Below are 24,505 nucleotides of genomic sequence, written 5' to 3' on the forward strand. Positions count from 1 at the left end.
GCTTTTAGAGGGGGTCATGTCCTTTTCACGTGTATCATTTATTGAGACTGTAGGTAGGTGTCCCTTAAAGGATGTCCACGTTTGGGACACTCAGAGGGCAAAATAGAGCAGAACAATGCACTACTACCTTTGGATCTGTCATTGGCTGAATTCCTGCTGAATCCAGGGTTTGGGGGCATTTGTGCCCATTGGGCCACAGGAAAACATTCATCCCTCCTCTTCATTTGCCTGCTCTTTTCTAGGGAGAGATTCACCTGCTTTCTGAAGGAAACAGCTGTTTCAAAGAGCACTTATGAGACTCCATGTAGCAGGCATGAATTTCAAATACAGTACCGTCTAGATTTGAAAGTTAGGCACAGAGTGTATTAGAAAAATAAAAGACCTTTTTATACAGCTGGTCATTGTAAATAAATTAGAAGGCTTGGTATCAGGTTTTGTTCACTACTTTCTTGAAATCCCCAGGATGTAATAACCATTATGTACTTAAAATTTACTCTAAATCAAAATTGGTGATTTCCTTTCCATTATATTCAGGAATCCCTAGATTTGGGGTTGTTGGGGTTTTTCTGGGGGGGGGGGATGTAACCTGGAAATCATTATTTTTTTTAAATTGTTTTGAGAATTCGAGCTTTTGGATTTCTTCATTTGGAATAGGTTAGTTTTATTCCTGGCTCTGTTTTGAAAATCTGCTCTCCCAGAAACAGCTGTACCCTCTTACCCAATTCTCAAACATTCTGTGCAAACTTGGACACTCCACAAGACTGATTATGCTAACACTAATCATTTAATACTCAAGTAGTGAGAAATATCTTGCAGGAGGTTGGAGGTTGCAAACTACTGGGAAATTTCTTAGGAGTGAAGTGGTTGGTTCTTCATTTCTGAGACCCGGTGGAGGATTAGGACAGTCAGAGGACCCCGCGGAGGATTAAGACAGTTAGAAGACCCCGTTGTGCCTGCTGCACCCCCTCACTGACCCCTGCCATGCTGTGGCATGCTCCCGGAGGGACATAGGCAGGAAGAAAATCCTGGGAACTCACTTGTCAGGGGCCAGCCTGGACCGGGCGGGCCAAGACTTAAGCTTGCAAGTGCTTTAAAGGTTAGTTGGGGGAAAGCACAATGGGATGCTTTCTTTTTATTGGGAAATAAATGAGAATGAGTGGAAATAAATTATGTTTAATGAACTTAACTGGAAGTAATTGTTCAAGAGCCTGTGAAAGCACAGCTTTGCTGGGTCGGCCCTTGGCTGCGGCTCTCACAAAGCCGAGCAGCTGGAGCACATCTTTATTTTCCAGGTTAAAATGTTCCCCTTCGTGTGCCCACTCCCCCACCCTGACACCTCCAGCCCCACTCCCAGCCTGCCCCTCCTCCTTTTGGGGGATTAAGAAAAGGTCATTAAGAGGAGAGTTTGGCCCCCAGACCCTGAATGCTTGGCAATCTGTGTGGTGTGTTACCAGCTGGGTGGTTGTATTATGGCAGGAACCAGGGGAGAAAACAAAACAAAAAAAAGGCGGAGGGCTTAGGATGGTTTGAGTTAGTTCTGTGTATATGCATATGTGTGAGAGAATTTGGATGAAGATTGGCTGCACATTTTTTCTCTCCCTGCCTGCCCTGCTCAGTCATTTCCCTGCACAAAGAATTTTAATGCTTGTGTGAGTATGAGAAACTGTGAGTCTGCAGAATTTTGTAGAAGGCAGGGAGACTCTCTTCCTCTTATTGCCGTCTCCATGGATTTGATTCTGGGGTTGCAGGAGGGTCCAGCCATCCAGTTTACCAGACAAACAAGGAGCACCCCGATGCCAGGCTCCCTCAGGCTCCAGCAGCTGTAATCTGGCAGCCTTGTGGTGGGCACAGAGTCCCCAGCAGCACGGGCCAGGTGAGTTAGGCCGTGTGCTGCAGTCAAAGGGTGGGTCTTTCTGCAACTCACAGGCGGACCTCCTTTCTCTCAACCACCTCCATTCTCCGAGCAAAACTTGAACCCTGTGAAGCCTTCTCTCTTCCTTGTTCTTTTCAGCAGCAGTGCTCTTGCTATCAGTATAAGTTTTGTCCAGGGAAACAGTGTGCCATTAGCTGGGAGCAGGCCCTTCAGGAGGAGAAGCTCTCGACCTCCAGGGGACTTTGGGTGTTGGACGAGGGGTCCTGGCTGGGGGGCTTCTGGAGCTGTCATGGGGAGAGGTGCAGAGCAAAATGTCTGCAGAAGTCCATCTGGCCAAGGGTGGAAGCCTGTCTGCCACCCTTTACTCCTGTGTGTGTAGGAGCTTGGCAAGATGCAATAGTGAGATGTTCACTAGGTAAGTCGAGATGGACCTGTATGTGCAGCCCTGGATCCAGGCTGCTGAGCATGTCTCCTGACGTTCTAGCAGCCGAAGTGGGTGCTCATTGTTGGGGGAATGGGTTTGTCAGGGCAAGAGGGCTACCTTCATTGACCATTCCACCACTCTCTGTTCCATCGCCTGAAAAAATAGGACTAGTTGAGTCACAGAGGGTTGTTGATGAGGAAGAAACAGCCCCTCCTTCATCTCCACCCCCTCCTCTCCAGCGGTGCTCTGTGGCTCCAGTGACGTGCAGCATCATGAAGGGTTTGCTAGTCGCCATTGGCCTTGATGCAGCCGTAGTAAGCAGCATCCAGCAAAATGCATGGAGAAGAGCTAGCTCAGCAACCCATTTTTTTAATGTAAACCCGGAATGAACAGTGTCCCTTCGCGAAGCTGATTTCAGCCCCTGGGAGGGCTGGGGAACCTAAGACCACTGAAGACCTTCCATATCCACCCTGGGGAGGGGAAAAGGCTGACAAATGCTCCTCTGTGCTGCTTTTGTTTTATTGTGCTGGGCTCCTCAAGGCACTTTCTGGCCCCATTTTTCTTCTGCAGAAAAGGAGAGCAATAGGGGAGTATTGAAGAGGAGGACCGGCGGAGAGGCCGGGGCCAGCAATGGCTCTATTTGTTTTCAACGTCTGCTGATTAATAGGTTGCGAGGTGAATGGCAAGCTTTCATTCCCTTTGGGTTCCCCACAGTTACAGAAGGTTGAGGGGTCGGGGTTAGAGGAGGGGTAGCAGGGAGATCTAGAAGTGCCTGAATCAATCTTTCATTTGCCGGGTTCCAAATCACGAGCAGCATTCGGACGGGTGTGTGGGCGCTTGGCGATGAGGGTGGCGGGGGCAAGTTGCTGAGCACTGTTGCTTAAGGGTTCTTGAGAGGTCAGAGGTCAGCCACAGGGGCACCCTCTCCTGGCTCCCCGCACTGTAGTGGGATGAATACTTCGGGTGGGTGGAAAGGTTTTGTGTGCTCTGAGGTTCGGTAAAGGATACCCCCCCCCCTTTTATTCCCTTAATCATTTAACTATTAGGTGCTCAAAACCCATAGAGCATAATGACCAGAACTGGGTGAAGACGTTGCTCTGGGTAGCAGCCATCACTCCAGGTAGAAAACAGAAAGCCCTAATGATTTACGGTCAGATGAGGATTTTTGTTCCCTTTAAATAGATACTGTTTACTTCATTTAGTGGTTCAAGTTTTTTTAGCTGACTTTTTATTTAGTTTCTTGTCAGCCGGAACTGATGGCGTGTGTTGTTTTTATCACCAGAACCCTGCTGGGCCCTGATCCTGGTTGCCTCTCTCTATTTGAGGTGCAGAAACATCCCATGAAATGTCTTTATCCCCCACCACCCATAATCAGCCACACGTTAGAAAATCCACTGCTAAAAGTCCCTGGTGCTCTATGGCAGGGGAGTGTTCTCGCTGAGGCAGGGAGCCCTGAGCTACTCCTAACTTGCGGGGTTGGGTAGCAGGAGGCAGTATTTGCTGAAACTGGTCTAGGTTCCAGAGACTGGTAGGTGAAGGTGTGAGGAACAGATCCCTTGGTGAGTCCTGAAGCATCTCTGTCCAGTTGGCCCAGGCTGAGGTCATGGGGTGCCACTCACCATTAGCATGGCAGTGAACCCTATCCCAGCACCAGTCTCTGCAGACACCAGGGGGTGGTGGAGTCAGGCAGGTGAGTGTGCAGACCTTCCCAAGGCACATGGCCTGGGACACCTACTGTGTGGCACTAATAAGAAACTCCAGCTACTTCATAGGTGTGTTACGAGGACTTAATATTTAGCATATCCTACTCAACACCAAGGCAGGTACAGTGGCAAGGCTGCATTCAAAGGTGGCAGCGGTGAGCCGTGCTGCGGTTGACTGTGGAGCTTCAGGACCAGCAGCTACTCCGTGCTCCTCTCTCCTCAGATCATCTAGACGAAGGGTTCTAGGTGACTCTGGGAGTGAGTGCCAGGTGCTGAGGGAGTGGGTGTATATGGGCAACTGTAGCATAACTCCTGGACCTTACAAGGAATATTTTATTCATGTTTGCTGTTTTTGTGGCTCAGAGATTCCTAGTGTTCATAATATTCCTAAAGGGTTAGATACTAGTAACTAGGCTTTCCGTGCAAGTTGCCGTGACCACTGCCACCCCGACCTCGAATGTTGTTAGTTAGCTGTCGCTGGAGAGCATGATCTCTCTCTCTCTCTCTCTCTCTCTCTCTCTCTCTCTCTCTCACACACACACACACACACACACACACACACACACACACACCAGGTAGTTTTGAAGACCTACTTGATATTTAGGGGAAGGTAGTTACCGAAAAGGTACCTGGTTCTGTGTTGTAGTTGTTTGCCTCAAATAGTGGACTCTGTCTGTCAAAAGATAAAAGGGGGAGAGGTGCATATTTCCTGCTGTTTATCCCACCAGTACTCCCAGCATAGAGTATTGCTTTCATTTAGATTCCCTGGGTCATTTCTGGAAGGTTGTGTGTGTCCTTCCCCCAGGAAAGGTATTTTTCACAGTTGAATTTTCTTAGGGTGGTAACAGTTATGAACACAATCCTTTAAGACCTCTTTAAAGAAGTGGGCACTGATGGTCAGGAAGGGGAAGGTCTAAGGGACATTGGCTTTTTGGATTGGTTAGTGCTTCACTTACATGAACTCTTACTTGTTCAAGGCCCTCTGCCTGATTCTGGAAAGGCCTTTGGTCATATCTAGCAATTCCTGTTTAACTTTAAACTCCTCTGCGGTCATTCTTCTCTGTTGTCATGATAAAGTGATGGTTTTTGCTCAAAAGAGATTAAAAAATATATTTATTAATATCACTTTTTTTTTTAAAGAGCATGTACTTGTGAGGTGACCACAAAACATCCATACACTCTAGCCCTACAATGAACATCTTGTTTGTGAAATAAGACGTGCAGCCTGTGGATCCATTTCCCATCTGAGACTTTAATGAGAACATACTAGAGGGATGGCCAGCCCTACCTTCCCTGAGCACTCCTCATTAGTACTCACTGGATAGTATTTTTCAAAGCTTCTTTATATTGCATGTGTACAGCTCTGTGCCAGGCCCAGTGTTGAGCATTGTTACAGGCGTGAGCCATAATTTTCACAATGATGCTCTGAAGTTGACCCCTGTTCTCATTTGGAGTTTGCAGAGAGAGGATGAAGCTCCTGAAACAGGTTGCAGAGCTAGACTGGTCAGTTATAATTTCAGTCTAGTCTTCCTTGCATTCATAGCCCTCACTCTTGGTCACTGTGTACATGCTAGGGGCCTCTAAAACCACTTTTAAGGTACTGTACTAATAAAGTATAAGACCAGCTGGTTTCTGAAGGCCTATCCAGCTTTGTTGTATGATTCTAAGTACACTCCATTTTAGTGAATGAATCTGTGAGACTGGTCCTGTCCTTCTCTTCTTCTGACGCTGTAATTGGAATTCAGTGGATCTTTGGCAGCTTTTGAGTCTCACCACTGCCACATACAAACTGGGCATGACAGGGGAGAGAAAGTTCTAGAAGACACAGTCTTAGTCCTTCAGGAACTTAGCTACACTGGGACCAAGAAAGGTACATACGTGAGACTCTAGCATGGACGTGATGTGAAATAGCAAGAAAAGGACCCCGGAGTCCTGAGAGTGGAGAGATGGGCATTTTCAAGAGTAACATCCTCCCAAGCATAGCAGCAGTCCAGGTACAGGCAGCGCGTGTGGGAATCATGCCTAGACCCTGGTTTCTGTGGGTATGACTGCATGCCTTCCTCCTGCTTACTTGGGAACCAGCCAGTCTGGAGAGATGTGTGGTTCCCTAGCCACCTGCCTGGACTACAGTCACAATCAGAGAAGAGAAACACGTCCCAAGAGGGCTCCCATATTCCCTTTTTAAAGCTGGGTAGCAGTGGCTTCGAATCTACCCCCTTCCATATTATAGAGCTTGACTGGACAGGAAAAAACACTAGCCTAGGCTAGGCTCGAGTGTACAAAATAGTATGAAGGTGATGGTGTCTGATTTGTGTCAGAATGACCTTCCTACATGGTTCTAAGAGGAAGAGGGGGAAATTAACTTTTGAATCCTACATCCAGTGGACACTGTTGCACAGATTCTGTCTTCATCCTTTGCTAGACAAGTAGAGAAAGGTTTTCCCCACGTTTCCTGTTAGTCCTGCTTGGAAGGCAGCCATGGAATTTGTGCATCTGAACTGTAGACAGAACTGTGCCATCGGGCAGCTTCTCCATAACGATAAAATAATAAATAACGGGAATAGTAAACCACCATTCCTATGCTTACCATGTGGTAGGTTCTGTGCTAAGTTCTTGGATTTTCTTGAGATCTAGGATTCGTGATCCATGATTAGGACCCAGGTGCTGAGGGAGTGGGTGTTAAGGCCTCTTAACCTTTATGCTTGTCTGTGCACATGTGGTTCTTTGGTCTCCGGGTCATGACTGAACAGATAGAGCTGCCACCTGTTGCCCTCAATAGGCCAAGTCAAGATGCCTGGGGCCTGAGCTCAGGCCTACTGCGTCAGGTTCCGAGGATCAGGTATTGAGATTCGTAACAAGCATCCTGAGAGAAGCTTGAGCCAGCCAGTGCCAAGAACTGTAGGCTCCACTCCCACTACCGGGCCCTCGTACCCCCATCCTTTGCTTCCTTCCATTGCTTATGGTGGTCCCTCAACCTCTCAGCGACTGTCTTCCCTGCTTTGGGTTATCTGTGGTTCCTCCTAACTCCTCTCCTAGCTTTTCTGCACTTAGTTTAAACCATCTGGAACTGGTCTGCCTTCTTTCATTTCAGAAGGTGTGTATCTTTCCAACCAAATAAAAACATTTCTGGAAAGTGGCAGTACTCCTTTTCCTTTCCTCCTGCGGGTCTTCACGCCCTCTGCCTGGGTTCTGTCCCTTCCTCTCCCTCGCTCTCCTTTTCTTCCTCCTCTCCACCCCAGCATACAGTAAGAGTCCATTTGATGGTTACTTTTCAACTTGCCCTAAGCAGATATGTTCCCCCCAAAAATAATCCTCAGTGCATGTCCGTAAGATGCTGGTTCTGGCCCTGGGGCAGCAGCCCTTCACTCTGCTGGCTTTGGCCTTGCCCAGACCTTCATGGCTGCTAGGGAAGTGTTACCCAAGCTCCCTTAGCTTTGGTGCTTTTCATTTCAGTGCTTTGATTGCAAACTGGTAATTCACAGCATAAGGCTCTTTGAGCAACTAGCTAGTCTCCTCTGAAAGTGTCCGGTTGTTTATGGGCATCGTTAAACCAGGCTATTGCAAGTGTCGACTTCTTTTTCTGTAGTTTTGTTTTGTTTTGTTTTTTTCTGGAGCACATGGAAGAAGGCCATATTTTCCTTTCCGAACATGCTCGTGAAAGTTAGAAGCCCCTTTTAGAGATGCCTTCCCCACAATTAACTGGGGTGAGAAATATTCTTTCTATGTTTATACCCCTTCCTTACTCATTAAAAAAAAAAAAAAAAAGGACAAGAAGGAAAACGTAAAGCGAACTTAACTGCTCGGTGGTCCCTGAACTCAAGAGGCACTAGTGGGCAGCATTGAAACCTCACTTCTTTCCTTGTAATGCAATTCCTTTTCCTTGATGTTAATGCAAGTTGTGCCTTCCTAAAAGTAATAAAAGGAAATGAAGACACGTTCTGAAATGGAACTTGACTCTAATCCATTCATCATCTAATACTAGCCTCTTTATCTTCGCTGGTACCTAATCTGGTTAAATGTCCCTGTTGTAGGATTTTAGTGAAAATCCTCTATGGGGAATAGGGTTTTTTTGCAATTGGATTACTCTCAGTAAATGGCCCAGTAGTTCGCTTGTTTCAGCTTCCATTTTTTCTTTGTGATCTTGCTGGGCTAAGTAACAGCACCGCATAGTGGAGGGGGTGGGGTGGACTGAGAGGGGTGTGGGAGGGAGGAGGTGAAGAATTTGGGAAGGTCTGGTCATGGCAACTAGAAAAATCTTTAAAACGCTTTTCTTTTTTTCCTGCTCTATCTACCCTTCCTGAACATATAAATGCCTGTACTTTGTTTGCTAGAACTGCCTGTTTCTAAATTGCACACCTTTTATTAGCCCGATTTATCATCATTCAGTTAATTTATTAGTGTTCCCCCATGACTTCCTAATGAAATTCCTAATGAATTCGGGGCTGCTGTGATCTGCATAAAATATGCAGGTGCTTGCCTGGCAGTTTAGGGCTTTCTGGTAAAGTTCACACCCCCAACCAGACCAGGAGTGGGGCTTTTCATCCGTGCTGTCTGGGAAGGATTGTGGCCTTCCCGCTGCTTCCCAGGGGTGGGGAGCGATTAGGAGCCCGAGGTGGTGGATATGGAGGCTGGGTAGCTGGGATTTGGGTCCTCCTGGGTTTCTTGTAAAGGAAGGTTTTCCTAGCCTGCCCCCTGGGAAGCCTGTTTGCCTGCTGAAGGTCCCTCTGCTGGGGCCCTGGGGTCAGAGACACCCCCCCTTCACCCCTTGCAGGAACCCAGTGGCCTGGTAGATTAAAGTCCCCACTTCCGATGTAGCTGCCCATTGGAAAAGCGCACAGTCGGGGTCCATGATGGGGTGGTGGTGCAGGAGGTGTTTTCAAAGCCAGGCCCCATAGGGAGGGAAACAGGGAAGCATGTCTACCCTGAGAGCGTTCCTTATAAATATCGGTTATTGTAATCCATGGATTGGGGCCAGGGCTGTGGGTAGAATCCAGCACCTCTTACAAACTCTGGGAGGGAGGGAGAGCAGGACGGAGGGCGGAAGGGCATGGGCCAGCCCCCCACTCACTGGGGGGGGGGTGGAGTGTTCAGAAGTCTCATCAGTTACCAGGAGCCAGCTTGACGGTGTCCTCCTCTGTCTCTCCTGCCCACAGTCGAACAAAGTGCCCGTCGTGCAGCACCCTCACCATGTTCACCCTCTCACGCCGCTCATCACGTACAGCAATGAGCACTTCACCCCGGGAAACCCACCTCCACACTTACCAGCTGACGTAGACCCCAAAACAGGTAGGCCGTGCACATGGTACCAAGAGGGTGTGTTGGGTCTGGGGCCGTCTCACCTGCTGGGGAGGGATGGGGGGGCAGAGAGTGGGGGCTCCTGTTCCTCTCCTGGGTGCTGAGAAGAAAGCTCTTTGGGGAGGCCAGTGCCTGGGGATGGAGTAGCTTCTCCTCTCCTTAGGGGAAGTCCATGTGTAGTGCTAACCATTGTTCTAGATCTCCCAGTACCCCAGAGGGCCTGGCTGTGAATCTTGCACTGTTTTTCAGGGGTAGCTTTTAAGTAACTCCAAGAGCCACAAGCAGGCTTGGAGGCAGTTATAGTTGTGGAGGTGTCTCGTAGCCTCCCTCTCAGCAAGTTGGGAATACGGGAGCCCTTCCAGCATGACTCCCCAACCAAAGCCCTGGTTCCCTCAGCAGCCAAGGGAACCAGTCACTTGATGATGATTTACTGGTCCAGCCTCTAGAGGCCACAGCACTGGGTCCTGCGTTGTCTTTGCTGATTTCGGTTCTTGTTCCCCTACAGTATCCTGGGTATCACCAAGTCCATTATACAAATGTGAAAACCAAGTCCATGGTGGAACAACCAATAGAGTCTCAGGCAGATGGGGCCATGTCATCCTTCAGCCTTTACACTTTCCCCCCTCCTTTTCATCCCATGTACTCACCGAGACAGCAGGGTTACTTGTAGCCCACCCTGTAACAAGATTTCAAGCAAGCCTCCGGCTACCGCTCCTAGAGGGGTAGTATGGGAGAGCAGTGAAGGCCAGGCCACGCTGGGCAGTACACTGGCTGGGGTTTCTCTAACCAGCTAGTTAATTAGAAGGATGAATTCTAAATGGCTATTCCGTGTCACTTCGTCAGAGGGGATTGTTTGGTGTTGAGCTGAGGTAGATTGCCCGTTCATGCAGACTTTGCTGCCCCTGAATGAAGCCACACATTAGCTGGTTTTCACCAGCTTCTGAGCCCCCTTTGTGCTCCGGGGGACCCAGCCTGGTGCTTGGATGGCTGGAGCAGGCCGCCAGCGGGCCCCAGGCTCTACAAGTGAATGGCAGCATCAACGTCTCATTTAAATAATGGTAGTACAGGGAATAGCTTTTAAATGGTTATCGTAAAACATATGATTAACGTCTGCAGACTGTTTACTTTTCCTCTGCGAACATTCTTTCAAGTGTGCAAATGGCTTGGTGTAGGGTCCAAGACCAGCTAATCTGTTTGGTTTTTGTAATAGAGAGAAAGCAATGTCTGCATGAAAATGTCACCCAGGGAGACTTAACTTACAGATTAAAAGCTTCCTGAATGAATTAAAAAAAAAATGGAATAGTTTTCATCCACGGACGTGCAGCTCATTACCTCCAGTACTGCGTTAATTCTGTAGCATTGTTCGTTTTCTTCCCCTTCAGCTCTTTAGATCAGTTCCTCGGTGTCAGAATTGCTCCCAGCGCTCTTGCTTTTCTCAGAATTGATTACAGGATGTGCTCCTGTGGGATAAGTAAGTGTGCAGTGGCACGGGCCTTCAGGGTGTGCTCAGGTGTGTCATGTGTGCGTTCCTAGCTCTTATGATGCAGGACTACCTGGTCAGCAAGCAGGTAGGGCTGATTCTTCCAGGTGACACTTCCAGACGGTTAGGTTCTAGAGTGGAGCCTGCCAGGCCTCCGGCCTGCTGGTCTGCTCAGTTCAGGATCTACCCTGGGCAAGAGTCCATGCCTTGTGGTGAATTTCTGCTCATCCCCTAAGCTGAGGTGGACATTTCTAGAGGAGTTAACCTTTTTTTTTTTTTTTTTTTTTTGAAAGCAGGCAAGAGTAACCCTTCAAAAAGCCGAAACTTAAAAGGCGTATTAGAAACCTAGAGGAATAAGTCTCATGCAGACAAGTCATTAGAATTAAAAGGAGTGGAGGCCCAAGTCAGGAGGGCAGAGGATTTATATGACCTGATCACCTACTGGTGCCAAGCCTTCAGATTTTTCTTTAATTTTCAATAATCACTCTGATCCCGTAAGGCAGAAGTAACCCAAAGCGGCGTTTACCCCAAGTACCCATCCACCTCCAGTGAGATAAACCAATTTATCAAGGTAGGGTGGGGAGAGATAGTGAACAGAACTTACCCACAACGATCATGGTCACGGAAGGAATCTCGCGCTAGCGTCAAAGAAGAGAAGTCTCCGTCCTCCTTTACTGATTCCCATCCCCTGGCAGTTTCTCTTTCCTTCTCTCCACCTTTGTACCTAAAATGCCACTTCTTCTCCCAGGAATCCCACGGCCTCCGCACCCTCCAGATATATCTCCGTATTACCCGCTATCGCCCGGCACCGTAGGACAAATCCCCCATCCGCTAGGATGGTTAGTACCACAGTAAGGAGTTCCATTTTTTAATTCCCTTTTTGTTTCTTACATGGGCATGCTTATTATTTATCCTGTGCGTGTGTGTGTGTGTGTGTGTGTGTGTGTGTGTGTGTGTGTTTCAGAAGATGGGTGGTGAGCAAGGGCTGCAGGGAGGAGGGGCATGTAGGGAAGATGCTTACGAAGGTGCCCTGTGGGAAGCAGGCCCTCGGATGGGCCATGTAGGAAAAAGGTTATTGATACTTAGCATTCTGAACCCACAGTCCCCAAAGACTCTAGGCTTCTCTCTGAACAAAAGTGTCCTTAAGATACTTTGGAAACTATAGAGGCTCTGAGGGCTTCTATCAAAGGAAGCTGATCATGGCTCTTCTGCTGGTGGCAGCCCAGCCTGGGGTCCTGTTGGTTTGAAGTAGCCTGGGCGGGGGAACAGGCAGAATGTCATTTTGAAATCCAGGGGTGAGAGTGGGGGGTTATTCTCTCAGAATCCCCTAACCCTGTCATCTGGAATGTGACTCCCAAGGTTGGCAACAGAAGTGGAAAGTGCACTCTGTCTGTTTTCTCAACAGACAGAGTGCAACCAGCATCTTTCTGAGATTCTTGGTTCACCTAATTATGGGGGGCGGGGTGGGGGATCTGGAATCCCTACTCCAGCATGTGGGTCCTTCCTGAGTGCCAGCCAAGGCTCCTGGCAGTGTGCAGGGCACCAAACTGCCTTTTACGATTTGTCTTCCTGTCACCCAGCCTTGCTTTTATAGTACTAGCCATTAACCTTCCTTAGACAACTTTAAAAATGTGTGTTTCAAAGCCAGAGTAGAAAGGCCTTTAATGCATAAGCATATGGTGCATGAGTATGCATGTGTGTATGCATATTAATAGCTGTTTTGTGATTGCATTTTTGTGTATGTGTTTCTCCATGTTTATCAGTGATCTCTACTCCAAAAAACAAGGACAATTTGTTGTCTTAACAGGAATACATCCTGGTAAAAGTCAGAATTTGGGGTCTTGGGGAAGACACACCCTTTGATAGCCTTACAGAAGATATGGTTTTGAAGTAGTTCACCTAGTATTTCTCTAGTTGAACAGACTCTACCTTGTTTTGTGAAAAACAGCCTGTATTATGAAGTAGCTGTACAAAATACCAACCATGGGTGTACTTTCTGTTTATTTTTTGCTCCTTTCATTTTGTTTTGGAGGTTAGACATGAACATGAGCTTGTGTCCCATCTCTTCCTCAGAAAATGGGGCCATTCCTCGAATGGTTCTCTGTTATCCCTTGCCCCGTACAGCTGATGGGTAGATATTTGAAAGCTAGATAAAAAGGAATAGCCAACTCAGACAACCCTCTGTCAGAAAAAGTTGTGTGTCTTTCATGAGGATGCTATTTTGCATGTTGCTGTATTTTTTAATTATTGTAATGAGGTGTGATTGTCTATTGGTTACCCACAATTCTTCTTGGGGACTCTCCCCCCGGTAACTCTTGTCAACACTTGTTAATTTGACAAAAGGCTACAAATTAAGCTCTGTTAATTTAATGTTTTCTCACCGAGATCTAAATACCGAAAGAGGCCCAAAGCGTAACTGAAGTCCTTTGATTCACTGTACTTTATTTTGGTATAAATTTACATTCATTATTGTTTTCCTTTGGATGTGTAGCCCTCAATTAGTGTGATGGCTCCATTAAAGCAAGCGAGACTTCGCCTTTAATTATTACAACAAAACACCTAGTTTCAGCTTGGGGAGAGGGTCTCTATTGACATAAGCAGAGGTTATAAAATTTAATTAGCCATTCCTATCAGATTTATGGCATTCAAATTGTTCTGTGTTTCTTCCCTTTGATCCTTCCTGTACAATCCCCAAGATTTTTGTTCTGATCAAATGAGAATAAAGCTTACTGTGCAGAGAGAACTTTCCCTTTTTATTCTTTTTCTTTTCCCCACCCCCCACCCTTGTTTGCACTCTCTTACTCTGTACTCCCCTCTTCATAGGCAAGGTCAGCCAGTGTACCCAATCACGACAGGAGGATTCCGTCACCCTTACCCCACAGCTCTGACCGTCAACGCTTCCATGTCCAGGTGAGTTCCAAGAACCAGGGCCTCCATCCAAGTCAACCATGGGTGGCTTCTTGGAAAGTTTTCTAGGTAGCTCCCAGGCCATCCAGAGGCTGCTCCTTCATGGAGTTCAATGGTCTAGGACTGATAGTGCATCAGGCTTTAGTCCTAGAAAATACTGAAAAGTTAATCTGAACTTCCAAGGTAGGTGATGTCAAAATTTCGAGATTGAATTTTGGAATCAACGTAGCAAGTGGCTTTTTTTTTTTTTTTTAACTGAAGAAGGCAGGAAGAAGTATAGTTAGGACACCTGGAACTTTTTAAAATGTTGTTTCTGTCTTGTCCTGTAGTGGGTAAGAAAGGAAAGGGTGGAGATAATTTTATGATTATGTAAAAGAGAGTTTGAGAAAGGGTGTGGTCTTTTAAAAATTCAGCATCTTCTCTGTCAACAAGGAGGGACACCCCGTCCCCAAACACACCCCTCTCTAAAGTAGCACTGCCCCCCAGAGAATTATAAAGGGAGCCCCATATGGAATTTGAAGTTTTTAAGTATCCAAAGGTTAAAGGAGGCAGGGGGGAGCCCAGGTGAAATTCTTTTTAATGATCTATTTTATTCAACCTAACATTTTCCAAATATTATCATTTTGACATGTTAGCACTGTAAAGCAACTTTTAATGAGATTTTACACTCCGTTTTGTACTTCGTTTTTGAAATCTGGTATGCATTTTATAAAATGTTGAGTATACTTAACAGCACATCTCAATTTGGACCGACCACATTTCACATACTCAAAAGCTATATGCGGCTGGTGGGTATCACACTGGCCTGTGAGCTCTAAATCTTGGAAAGTTAAAAAAAAAAAATCACGTGTGCAGAACAAGAATTTGAAAGGAACCCATCAAATAACCAGCAAAGAATTCCTACACCCAGACAAGGGACATAATGATTTTACTTTCCTTCATAGGGGAGCATCTTCAACTTCTAATTTAAATATTTTGGGTAACAAACTCCACCCTGACTTCTCATACCTTGTATGAAATATTTTACTGTGTTTATTTGGATAAAAATGGTAACTTCTTCATTTAAAAAAAAGTGTGTGTGTGTGCGCGTGCACACACATGCATTCATATATCTTTAAGCACATAAATACATGTGTCATCCACACATACCCACATATGTGTACCTGGATCTTTGTAATCCTCCGTTCTCCTTTTCCTCTCTCTAATTAATTCTGGCTAATTTTTCAGTGAGTGCTAGTTTATTTACAAACCGGTTGGCAGCAGTGGGTTTAAGTAGTCACTAATCGCTCCTAATGATAGTTTTATTTTCTGTTCATCTGATTTTCAGTCAAGTTAATTAAATCGGTGGAGGTTTAGACTTTCCTGATGGGCTACAACAAGTAATCCATTTTGATGATGTCCCATAATTAAATCAGCATGCATTACATGGCAGGGATGCTATCCCTAGCATCTTTTCCTAGTCTCTGTAGTCCGTATGGGAACCCAAGGCCAGAGGGAGGGTTGGAGAGACAGGATAAGACAGTCCCTTTTCCTGCTTACAAAACAGTAATTTTGGTGGGGGAAAGAGTAAGAATCACTTCCAGTTAGAAAAACAAGCTATAGTCTACCTACCATTTGTAATTATGCCACGGAGATCACCTAATTTTAAAGATCCGGTCTCCGAGTGTGACAAATGATCCCAGTTTCAAAATCCACACCAATATTGGTTAGGTGGGAAAATGCTTGAGCATTCTGTTCTCCAGCGAGAGGAGGAAGGTTATGTTCATTAAATAATGTCATCACAACCTTGCAAAGCATGAGAACGAATTGGGAGTCTCCCAGGAGGAGAGCTGCTTCAGAGCAGCCCGTAATCCACAGCTCATCTTCCCTGCAAGCCAGCGTTTATATCATGCACCTGATTGTTTTGCATGTTTGTTTATTCGGTGCGTTCTGGAGGTTAAAAGCAGTGAAGTAATCGTAGGATAGGGATTGGGGTTAAGCTTATCGATTGAATTATCATTAGGAGGTTAGTCGATGATTTAGAGGTGGGCAAGGGGGTGGAGGAGACGAAGGAAACAGTGGGAGGAAAGGTTAGGGGCTCGAGGTACAGGGGGGAAGGCCGCCGATTCCCCAGGTAGGCCTTATGAAAGGTAGCTAGTTAAAAAGCGTATACAGCAAATTAAATACATTATTGTGGTAATGGGGCGACAGAAGTATAGGTCTATTATACTTATGGCAGTTATAGGAAATGTAGGCAGCTTGCCCTGTTCCAGAACACCCTTTGATATTCATTCTATTCAGCAGCGGGGCCAGGACTTCTCAGAATTAAGTGATGGGTCATTATACTTTAAACACCATGGAGAAGCCTAGATTGGCAATTAAACAGCTCTTGCTGACACTCACTTGTGCCACCCTGTGACCCCCTTTAGATTGAGATGTTGGAGCTCCGGGCCCTCAGCCTGCTAAATTGGTGCAAGGCTCTTCTCCTGACGAGAGCGGGCTCTGAAATCTGCCGGCTTCAAAGGGAGAGAGATCATGTATAAACCATAATGTGGGTGCACCGTGGCTCACAAAAAATAAGGCAGGAAGAGATGAAATGTTACAAGTGCAAGGGGGAAAATGAGAGAATAATGACAAACCTAATGCAACTCAAAGCAGGATTGTTGCACAGGAAAATGCATCCCACTGCTTGTGCATAAAATCAAGGCCGGCAGATGACATCCAGTTAACAGAAACGCGTCAACAGTGAAGTAAAGTGAGAGTGAGCAAGAGAGGAGCCCCTGAGACAGCCAGAAACAAAAATTAGTTGTCCTTAACAAGTTAAGGTTCATCATTATATTCTGGCTCCGAGCCATAAAAGCGGACGGGGGTATATAATGAGCTGCTTAGAATTTTTAGGGTGTTTATTGCATTTCATGAAATAGTTGTCTGCAGAAAGGAATTTCTTAAGCAAAGGTATGCATGTAGCCACCCCTTCCCCCCAACACCCCATTTCTTTCTCTGCTGTACGTTTTTCAGATACATGAATATGTGTCTAGGCATGTGAACTTGGAAGCGTTGGTTCCTCATGGCCTGCGCTGGACATTTTGCCCCCCCACACCCCAAAATGGACTCAAACTGTGGTAGCTGCCTGTCGGCGCATGTGCACACCTCCCCACACACAGTGTTTTTGTCTCTCCCCCTCTCCCCCTTCTCTCTCTGTCTCTCTCATGTCTGTACACATATTCTCATTCAGCAAGAAGAGAACATATGTATTTGAGGAATGTCAAGCCTTTAAAATTCACAGTAAAAGCTGCCACTCCACCCACCGCTTCACCCAAGGGCTTCCAAGAACACATGTTCTTAAGTTATGTTTCCTCAGAGGCCCTTGTGCAGTGGGAAGGAACAGGGTGTAACATGGGAGCCCAAGTGCCTCCCCAGGGTTTGCTTTTTATTTTCTCTGGGAAGGGGAATGGGGATTGTTTGTTTTCTTTTTCTTTCTCTCTTAGCTCTTCCCTCCCCTCCCCTCCCCTCCCCTCCCCTCCCCTTCCTTCCTTCCTTCCTTCCTTCCTTCCTTCCTTCCTTCCTTCCTTCTATATACCCTAAAGGATTTACATGTTTCTTATTAAAAAAAATCATGTCATTGTTACTAAACTTTGATACCTTTGATACAGGCTTAAATTTGTAAAAGGTAGTGGCAGGAGAGGGCCACATCAGGATGGAATTTCTGCGTCAAATGTCCACTATGAGTCTGGGCCCTTTCAGAAATCTGCATTATTCATTGATATTTTCTCCATTGATCTATGCAGATTGTTAGTGGGGTTTTTTGTTTTGTTTTACCATTGTTCAGATTAACATTTGCTACATTATTTGGGTGAAATGGAAACTTTTCATATCCAGCCCACATATGAAAAGAACCTTATACATGCAGGATCCACTTGAAATCACTATCTCAGGGCACTCCCAGTGCCCACCAGAACTGGCCACCTGGAGAGCAGGTCTTCGTTCTCTGGATGCTTATGTGAGACCGTTCTGGTTTGAATTAATTAAGAAAGCATCAACTGCTTTATCTGAGTTCTCCTTCCCATGAACAGCGCCCCACCTGCTCACTTGCCCAACCTGGGCACATTGGAGCCTGGACACTGCCATTTTGTTTTCTTTCAGGGTCCTTTTTTGCAACTATCTCACCCTCCTATTCTCTATGGTAATATACCTTCTTTTAAGAGGGGTGGTTCTTCTAACCCAATACAAATCATAGTGACTCCAAGCATATCAGAAAACGTGAAAGCTGTTTGATCCAGTTGTCAGTTCACAGATGGGCCAAGAGGAACATTTTAAAATTAGCTCTTTATGTTCTAGTGAGTTTGCATGGTAGGGAAATGCTAATTAGGGCCTAAGCCGGTGGGGGGTGGGGGGGGTTCAAAGAACTTTCTTAAAAATGGACAGTATTAGAGGAAAAAAACACCTTTCCTTATAGATTTACCACTTTGATAATTGTTTTAGAAGGCCTTTGGAAGCATAGGCAGCCTATTTAAGTAAAAGTAATTTAAGGAATCCTTGAATTACAGAGTGGGAAAGAATATACACATCCAAATTCAGAGTTTCATTTGTGTGTGTGTATAAAATTTCATCTTTCTGTAAGAGAATGCAAGCTTATTTAAAATATCTGTGATTTATGATGAGAACCAGATAGGAAGTGTTTGGATTTTCCTCATCTTTCTGCCTCACTTTCTCACATTCCTGTCAAAACGATGGGGCACATCAGCAAAGGAAAAATAAAAATTTTATTGTACTCCATCAACAGAATGTGGCCTAATGAGGCATGTGCGGCATTGTCAAAAATGTGTACTTCAGCCACGTTAATATTTTATTTAGCTGTCAATATGCAACAATAGATTTCACCTTTCATTCTAGAGCTGATTAGGACTTAGGAAATTGTCTTCTTAGATGCCGCTAATAATGCCTCAAAAAACAAGTGGACGTGTGATTTCCAGCAGGTAGTCCGAGCCTACTTTACCGCCCAAGTACATCCGTTGTATTTGTCTTTTGCTAAAGATGTTAAAAATCATAATGTCTCTTGTCAGTAGCAATAATGAAGGGGAAGATTGGCTTTAATGACATTATGAGAATCATTATGTTTAATTTATCGCTAATTAATGCTGACAGGTTTCATATGCCTTGGGTTGCTTTCATGTGAGTGTTACGTGCTGGGTGTTTTTTTTTTTTTTTTAATTGTGTGTACACATCCCTCCCCATTCATTCATTTTGATTCTGACGATTTACACAGCTTCCTGTCTTCCAGGTTCCCTCCCCATATGGTCCCACCACATCACACTCTACATACGACCGGCATCCCCCACCCGGCCATAGTCACGCCAACAGTCAAACAGGAATCCTCCCAGAGTGACGTCGGCTCACTCCACAGCTCGTGAGTTTCGCTATTTCTGTGGCTTTCTCCTTCCCCATCTTGTCTGGCCTGTTGTCAGTCCAGCCCGTGGTTGGCTACCGTGCATGTGACTACGGCAGACCCCCAGCTCGGGTGTGCTCTGGGTTCTGACAAAGTGTGGAGTTGGTGGTTGGTACCCACCGTGTCCTTGGACAGACAGACTGGGATTTGCAACCGTGTCCCCATGCCTCACCCACAACTAAACTTCTGGAGGTCTGTCCTGAGAGCACGAGAGGCACCGGCCAAAGGGGGATTTGGCCACACTGTGCTTTTTCCCTCCAGCTTGGGAAAGTGTGTCCGGGACATTCAGGAAGTGATGATGAAATCTCTCTTCCCTCATACCCTCGCTAGGATGTTTTTGTTCCATTTTTCATGGTGGAGAAGACCAAAAGTGCAAGCGTACTTCTCGTTCAGAACTGCTAGGCTTGGGTGTTGAGCGGACAGGGAGATGGGCTCTCTGCTGTGGAGGAGGTAGGACCTCGCAGTTGTTGATGGGGTTGTGTCTGTCTGTCCTGTCTATATCCAGAAAGCATCAGGACTCCAAAAAGGAAGAAGAAAAGAAGAAGCCCCACATAAAGAAACCTCTTAACGCATTCATGTTGTATATGAAGGAAATGAGGGCCAAGGTCGTGGCCGAGTGCACGTTGAAAGAAAGTGCGGCCATCAACCAGATCCTGGGGCGAAGGGTACGTAGCTACCTCACTGGGGGGAAGAATGGACGGGGGCAGAGTGGGCGGCCTGGCACCGGAGCCCTGTCCCTTCAGTCACATCCTGACTTCCTCAGTGGCCTTCATGGAGGCATGACCAGAAGTCCCCATTCGAACAACATTCTCGACACCCCGTGCCATCCTCTTCCCTAGAGAGAGTGCAGATAAGAGAATGAGAGGATTGACAGATCGGGTTTTGTCTGAGCACCCGTTTGTGCCAGGACCCCGCAGAGCAGACCCGTTCCTTGTCCCCGGCCACAGTGTAGTTGGTGATGTTCTACATGCCTCCCCACCTCTCTGTCCCCTCCAGTGGCACGCACTGTCCAGAGAAGAGCAAGCGAAATACTACGAGCTGGCCCGGAAGGAGCGACAGCTTCACATGCAGCTGTACCCCGGCTGGTCTGCGCGGGATAACTATGTAGGTGGTCCTTCCGCTGAACTAGAGTCTATAGAGGTGTGTGTGTGTGTGGTTCATCTGCCCAGCGGGAGTACTACCTGCCAGCTTGAATCAGGCCTCAGAACCATGCAGTGTTCCCAGTCCTGGGACCAGGAGCATCTTGCCTGAGCATCAGACTTGGGGCGGGGGTGGGTGGGGGTGGGGGTCTTGTCTAGGTTTCCAGTATGGCTCCATCAGCATGCCAAAATTCTTCAAGGAGGGTGGCGTCCAGTGTTTCATTATTCCAGCCAGGACCCCAGTGGCCCCCAGTGGCGTTGACTTGGGGCCGTCCACACCTTTCGTGCCCAGGTCTTTGTAAAGACATGACTCCAGGATATGCTTTGGGGGGCTTACGTGCTTCTCAGCAGGGGTCCCTGGGGCCTACCAGGGGAGGACCAGTGGAGATGGGTAGGAAGAGAGGGTTTGATTCCTCACAGGCCTTCCAGCAGGGCCTTGGCCCTTAAGAGGGAGAAATGAAACACTTGCCCTATACTGTGGTGCAGTAGAAGCTGAAAAGCTAGTTCATCCTGAGAGGGACATGGTGGGGGGACCCCTGAAAGCAACCAGTGGTAGTCTTTGCTGGTGGACTGGAGGAAACACCTCAGGGCCCAGGAAGGGTTGGGAGAGGGTCTGTGGTGTGTGGTGTGTCTTCCTGGGCTTTGTGTTGACTACAGGATTTGCCTAATTTCCACTCTTGGATTTTAGAAAACACTGTGGGGTGGTGGTTTTCACTAATCACAGTGGTTGTGATGCCCATGATTCCTGTCCTCTCCTAACCTTGCTCTCCGGGGCAAGGAGAGACCTCTCTCACCACCACCCCCTTCTATTTCTTGTCCCGTGTTTTGCCCAGCAACATTCTGGGCTGGCCCTCCTCTACGCAGTAGACGAGATGTCCCTTATTTCACCTGATAACTCTTATTCCATGGCATTGGGTTTTATAAAGTGAATTTTAACCCTTCACTCTTTAGGGTGTCTTTAGAGACAAAACCTGCCTTGATGGCAGCAGTGGGCTTTTCCTCCTGTTTCTTGTCAATGTTGTGGAGCCATGGAGGGTTCTCTCACCTGTCCATGCTCCTGACCTAGCTCTCCTGCGGACAACGTCTGTAATGAAGACGCTCTCTGTACGTGGGTTGAGATCGGTTCAGTCAGGGCTGGTTGTGAGCATGCACACAACGGTACTGTGGGGACTCAGTTAAATCAGACGCGTTTACTCTCAAAACTAATGTGTCATTGGAGGCCACAGACATATATGGGTCCTGAGCGGATGCTGCTTCCCACTTGCTCTCGCTGTTTCTCTCTGTCTCTCTCTCTTTTTTTTTTTTTAATTTTTTAAAAGATTTTAATTATTTGAGAGAGAGTGAGAGAGAGAACACGCGCAGAGCAGGAGGGAGAAGTAGAGGGAGAGGTAGACTCCTCGCGGAGTAGGGAGCCCGATGTGGGGCTCAATCCCAGGACTGAGCCAAAAGCAGACACTTTTACCAACTCAGCCACCCAGGTGCCCCAACTCTAGCCATTTCTCGTACCTTTCAACACGTGCCTGCTAGTCTGCTATTCGCTTTGCAGATTAGGGGGTGCGAAGAACACAGACTGTGGGGCTTAACTTCCACATCCTCATCATCACCCGACCCCCACCCTCCCACTCCCACTTGCCTCCCTCTAGGTCCCAGTGCCCTTGGCTGGCAGCACAAGACTCTGTTCCTCCTGGGAGTTGAAACAGGAATTAGTACCAGTACCTCTCACTGGAATGTTTGCTCTGGTCAGGGCCCTTGTCACTCACGGATGGTCACGCACCAGGTCTTAGCTGCTTGAGACCTTTCCATTTGTCCTCAGCATGTGTGCCGTGGGGAAGCCTTTCTTCTGGAGCCGAAAGGAAGAGGATGAGAAAATTAATGCTCTCCCACAGGCTTGCTGCTCACCCCCACCTGACCTCGAGGTGGAGATTTCCAGCAGCAGGCAGGCTCTGCAGCCTCCACATGAACAGCCATCTCATTTCAGGACACTGTTCTCCTGGTTTCGGGTCAGCAGCTCTTAGAGGTTACCTTCACCTTTTACCTGCTATAGACCTAATTCTTTGAGTGATCTAGAATGGTACTACAGAGAGGAATTCTGCTCCTTCATAGACATCATATCCCCAACAGACATTTGGGGTCATGGTAGGGCCTTCATGTACAGCTTTGCAGGATGCGCACTGCACAACTCTAGGGAGTGCCATTTACATTACGGTCTGTGTGCATGCTGCCCTCTGGAGTTGTGCAGGGGGATATCTCCACAAAGATACAAGGCCAACTTTGTGGTAGTGATAGCTTCAAAAGAATGCTGCCATTGACTTGCCTGGGAGTCAGACAGGTATTGCCCTGGGGTGTTCGTGAAGTGCTTTCTAGGTTTTAGAAGGTCCATGAGGCACTTAATAATGACTGAAGCTCAGCTTCACAGTCAGAAGGAGCTCGATATAATAGGGGAATCTCTGAAGACTGAGAGAAAGTTTAGAGGTCCATCTAGAGCTAGCGATGAAGGAGCTTTCTCTCTTATATGGGTACTGTCAGAGGCCTATTACAAAGGCTCCTTACACATGAGTGTGAACACACATACACACACACACTCCCCCCTCCCTCACTGCTGTGCCCCAGGAAACGGTCTGTGGAGCAAGGGTCAGAGTTAAAGGTCTTAGGGGTTTGATTGTGGTAGAACTTGTCAGGTTTGGGGCTTGACATAGGAGTTTCTATACGTTGCTTTGGTAGTTGTAAAGATTCTTCTGGAAGAAGTTTTCTGAGCTAATTTCATGCCTCTTTCATGTTCCTGCTTTTCCAGTAATGGAAGCCTTAGCAAAATAAGATTGAATAAAACCGTCACATTTGGGTTGTCGGACTTGGCACATTCTGGAGCATAAAAGAAAAGAGTTTGGTCCCATAGTGCTGTCCAACCCGTGGCATTATATTAGAACATTATTGCCTTTCTGGCTCTTCCAGATTAGGTAAAGGACACCAATGCTAAGCCATTTGCTCATCTTTCATTTCCCCCCTCCCCCCCGGCCAAAGACCTCCATAGTTAGGCTTCTTCTTTTGTTACATCTAAGAAGATAATGAGGTGGCTGCCTCCCTTGAGACATGTGTCCCTCTTCACTAAATAGTATTTATTAAGCTACTGCTTGTCCTTTTCTGATTAAAACACAGCCCCGGTCCTGTAAAAGCCTTTAGTTTAAGTGACTCTTTCCTCGTCACAAACATTTCAATTATATATCCTAAACTGACAGCTTCCCATGGGGACTAGAACTTTCAGCTGCCTTTCAGGATGTATTGTGGGAAACTAGAAATGGGTGAGCCCTGTATTAAACCAGAGGTGACTAAGAATCCATTGGGCATGTGGATGCTAACACTGCCTGGAGTCACAGAGGTTTCCTGTGCCTAGCTGAATGTTCACTCAGGCTCCTAAATGAATGGAAATGAGCCCCTCCTGCCTTTTCCAAGATGGCCAGGCAGCACTTGGCAGCTCCCCAGGGAGAGCCACAAACATGAAGACGAGCTGCTGAGGCTCATGAGAAGGCCCCATGAACTCCTTTTACTTTTTTATTTTTGGATTGTCTATCAGTGGGCACCTGCCTGGGTGGCTCAGTTGGTTAAGCATCTGACTCTTGGTTTAGGTTCAGGTCATGATCTCAGGATTGTGAGATGGACCCCCACATGGAGCTCTGTGTTCAGTGGGGAGTCCGCTTAAGATTCTTTCTCCTTCTGTCCCTGCGCCTGCAACATGCGAGATTGCTTTTGGGGTTGGGGTTGTGCACGCACACTCTCTGACTTGCTCTCTCTCAAATAAAGAAAAATCTTTACGTTGTTTATCAGAGAAGGTAAATGTATCAGTGTTTCAAACTCAAGGCCAAGACAAGCTTCCCAAATGCTATGGGCCCCAAGATCTGAGAGAAAAGATGGGCTTTCTCTGAGACATTTGGCTTTCAGCCCTTGGGTGGAGCTAAAATCATGGCATCTCCATCTTGAGGTTCTCCATACAGGCCTTACGAGTTGCCAAGTTTACTACCCATCACTCTTGTTTTCACTTCCGGACCTGACGTCAACATACCAAGAGAACTTTTAGGCAGAGGCAGTATTTAGATGTTCTGAAACAGACAGATGTGTAGGCCAGTCTTCTCGTTTGTGACATTTCATATATACCCAGCATCCGACTCCCAACGGATAGGATGGGCAGTAACGAGGCAAGAGAGAACTAGTTTCAGATCTGCAGGGATGCAGTCATCCTTACAGAGCTCTTCCCTGTTCCCATGCCA

The 24,505-nt window shown here is 46.9% G+C and overlaps 1 protein-coding gene across 30 annotated transcripts in view; it reads left to right on the top strand.

Moving 5' to 3' along the window:
- TCF7L2 (transcription factor 7 like 2) overlaps positions 1–24,505 on the top strand; it is a 201,423-nt gene that overhangs the window by 166,215 nt on the left and 10,703 nt on the right. For 15 of the 30 annotated variants that reach the window (XM_055300462.1, XM_055300464.1, XM_055300461.1 and 12 more), the window contains 6 exons: positions 9,154–9,286; positions 11,524–11,626; positions 13,599–13,685; positions 18,928–19,068; positions 19,613–19,772; positions 20,104–20,211. In XM_055300462.1, the coding sequence (XP_055156437.1) occupies positions 9,154–9,286; positions 11,524–11,626; positions 13,599–13,685; positions 18,928–19,068; positions 19,613–19,772; positions 20,104–20,211 (732 nt within the window). The remainder of the gene's footprint in view (positions 1–9,153; positions 9,287–11,523; positions 11,627–13,598; positions 13,686–18,927; positions 19,069–19,612; positions 19,773–20,103; positions 20,212–24,505) is intronic. The other 15 variants (XM_055300466.1, XM_055300473.1, XM_055300476.1 and 12 more) reach the window with 3 other exon arrangements.

Source organism: Nyctereutes procyonoides, unplaced genomic scaffold (genome assembly GCF_905146905.1).
Source record: "Nyctereutes procyonoides isolate TBG_1078 unplaced genomic scaffold, NYPRO_anot_genome, whole genome shotgun sequence".
Classification (NCBI taxonomy): domain Eukaryota; kingdom Metazoa; phylum Chordata; class Mammalia; order Carnivora; family Canidae; genus Nyctereutes; species Nyctereutes procyonoides.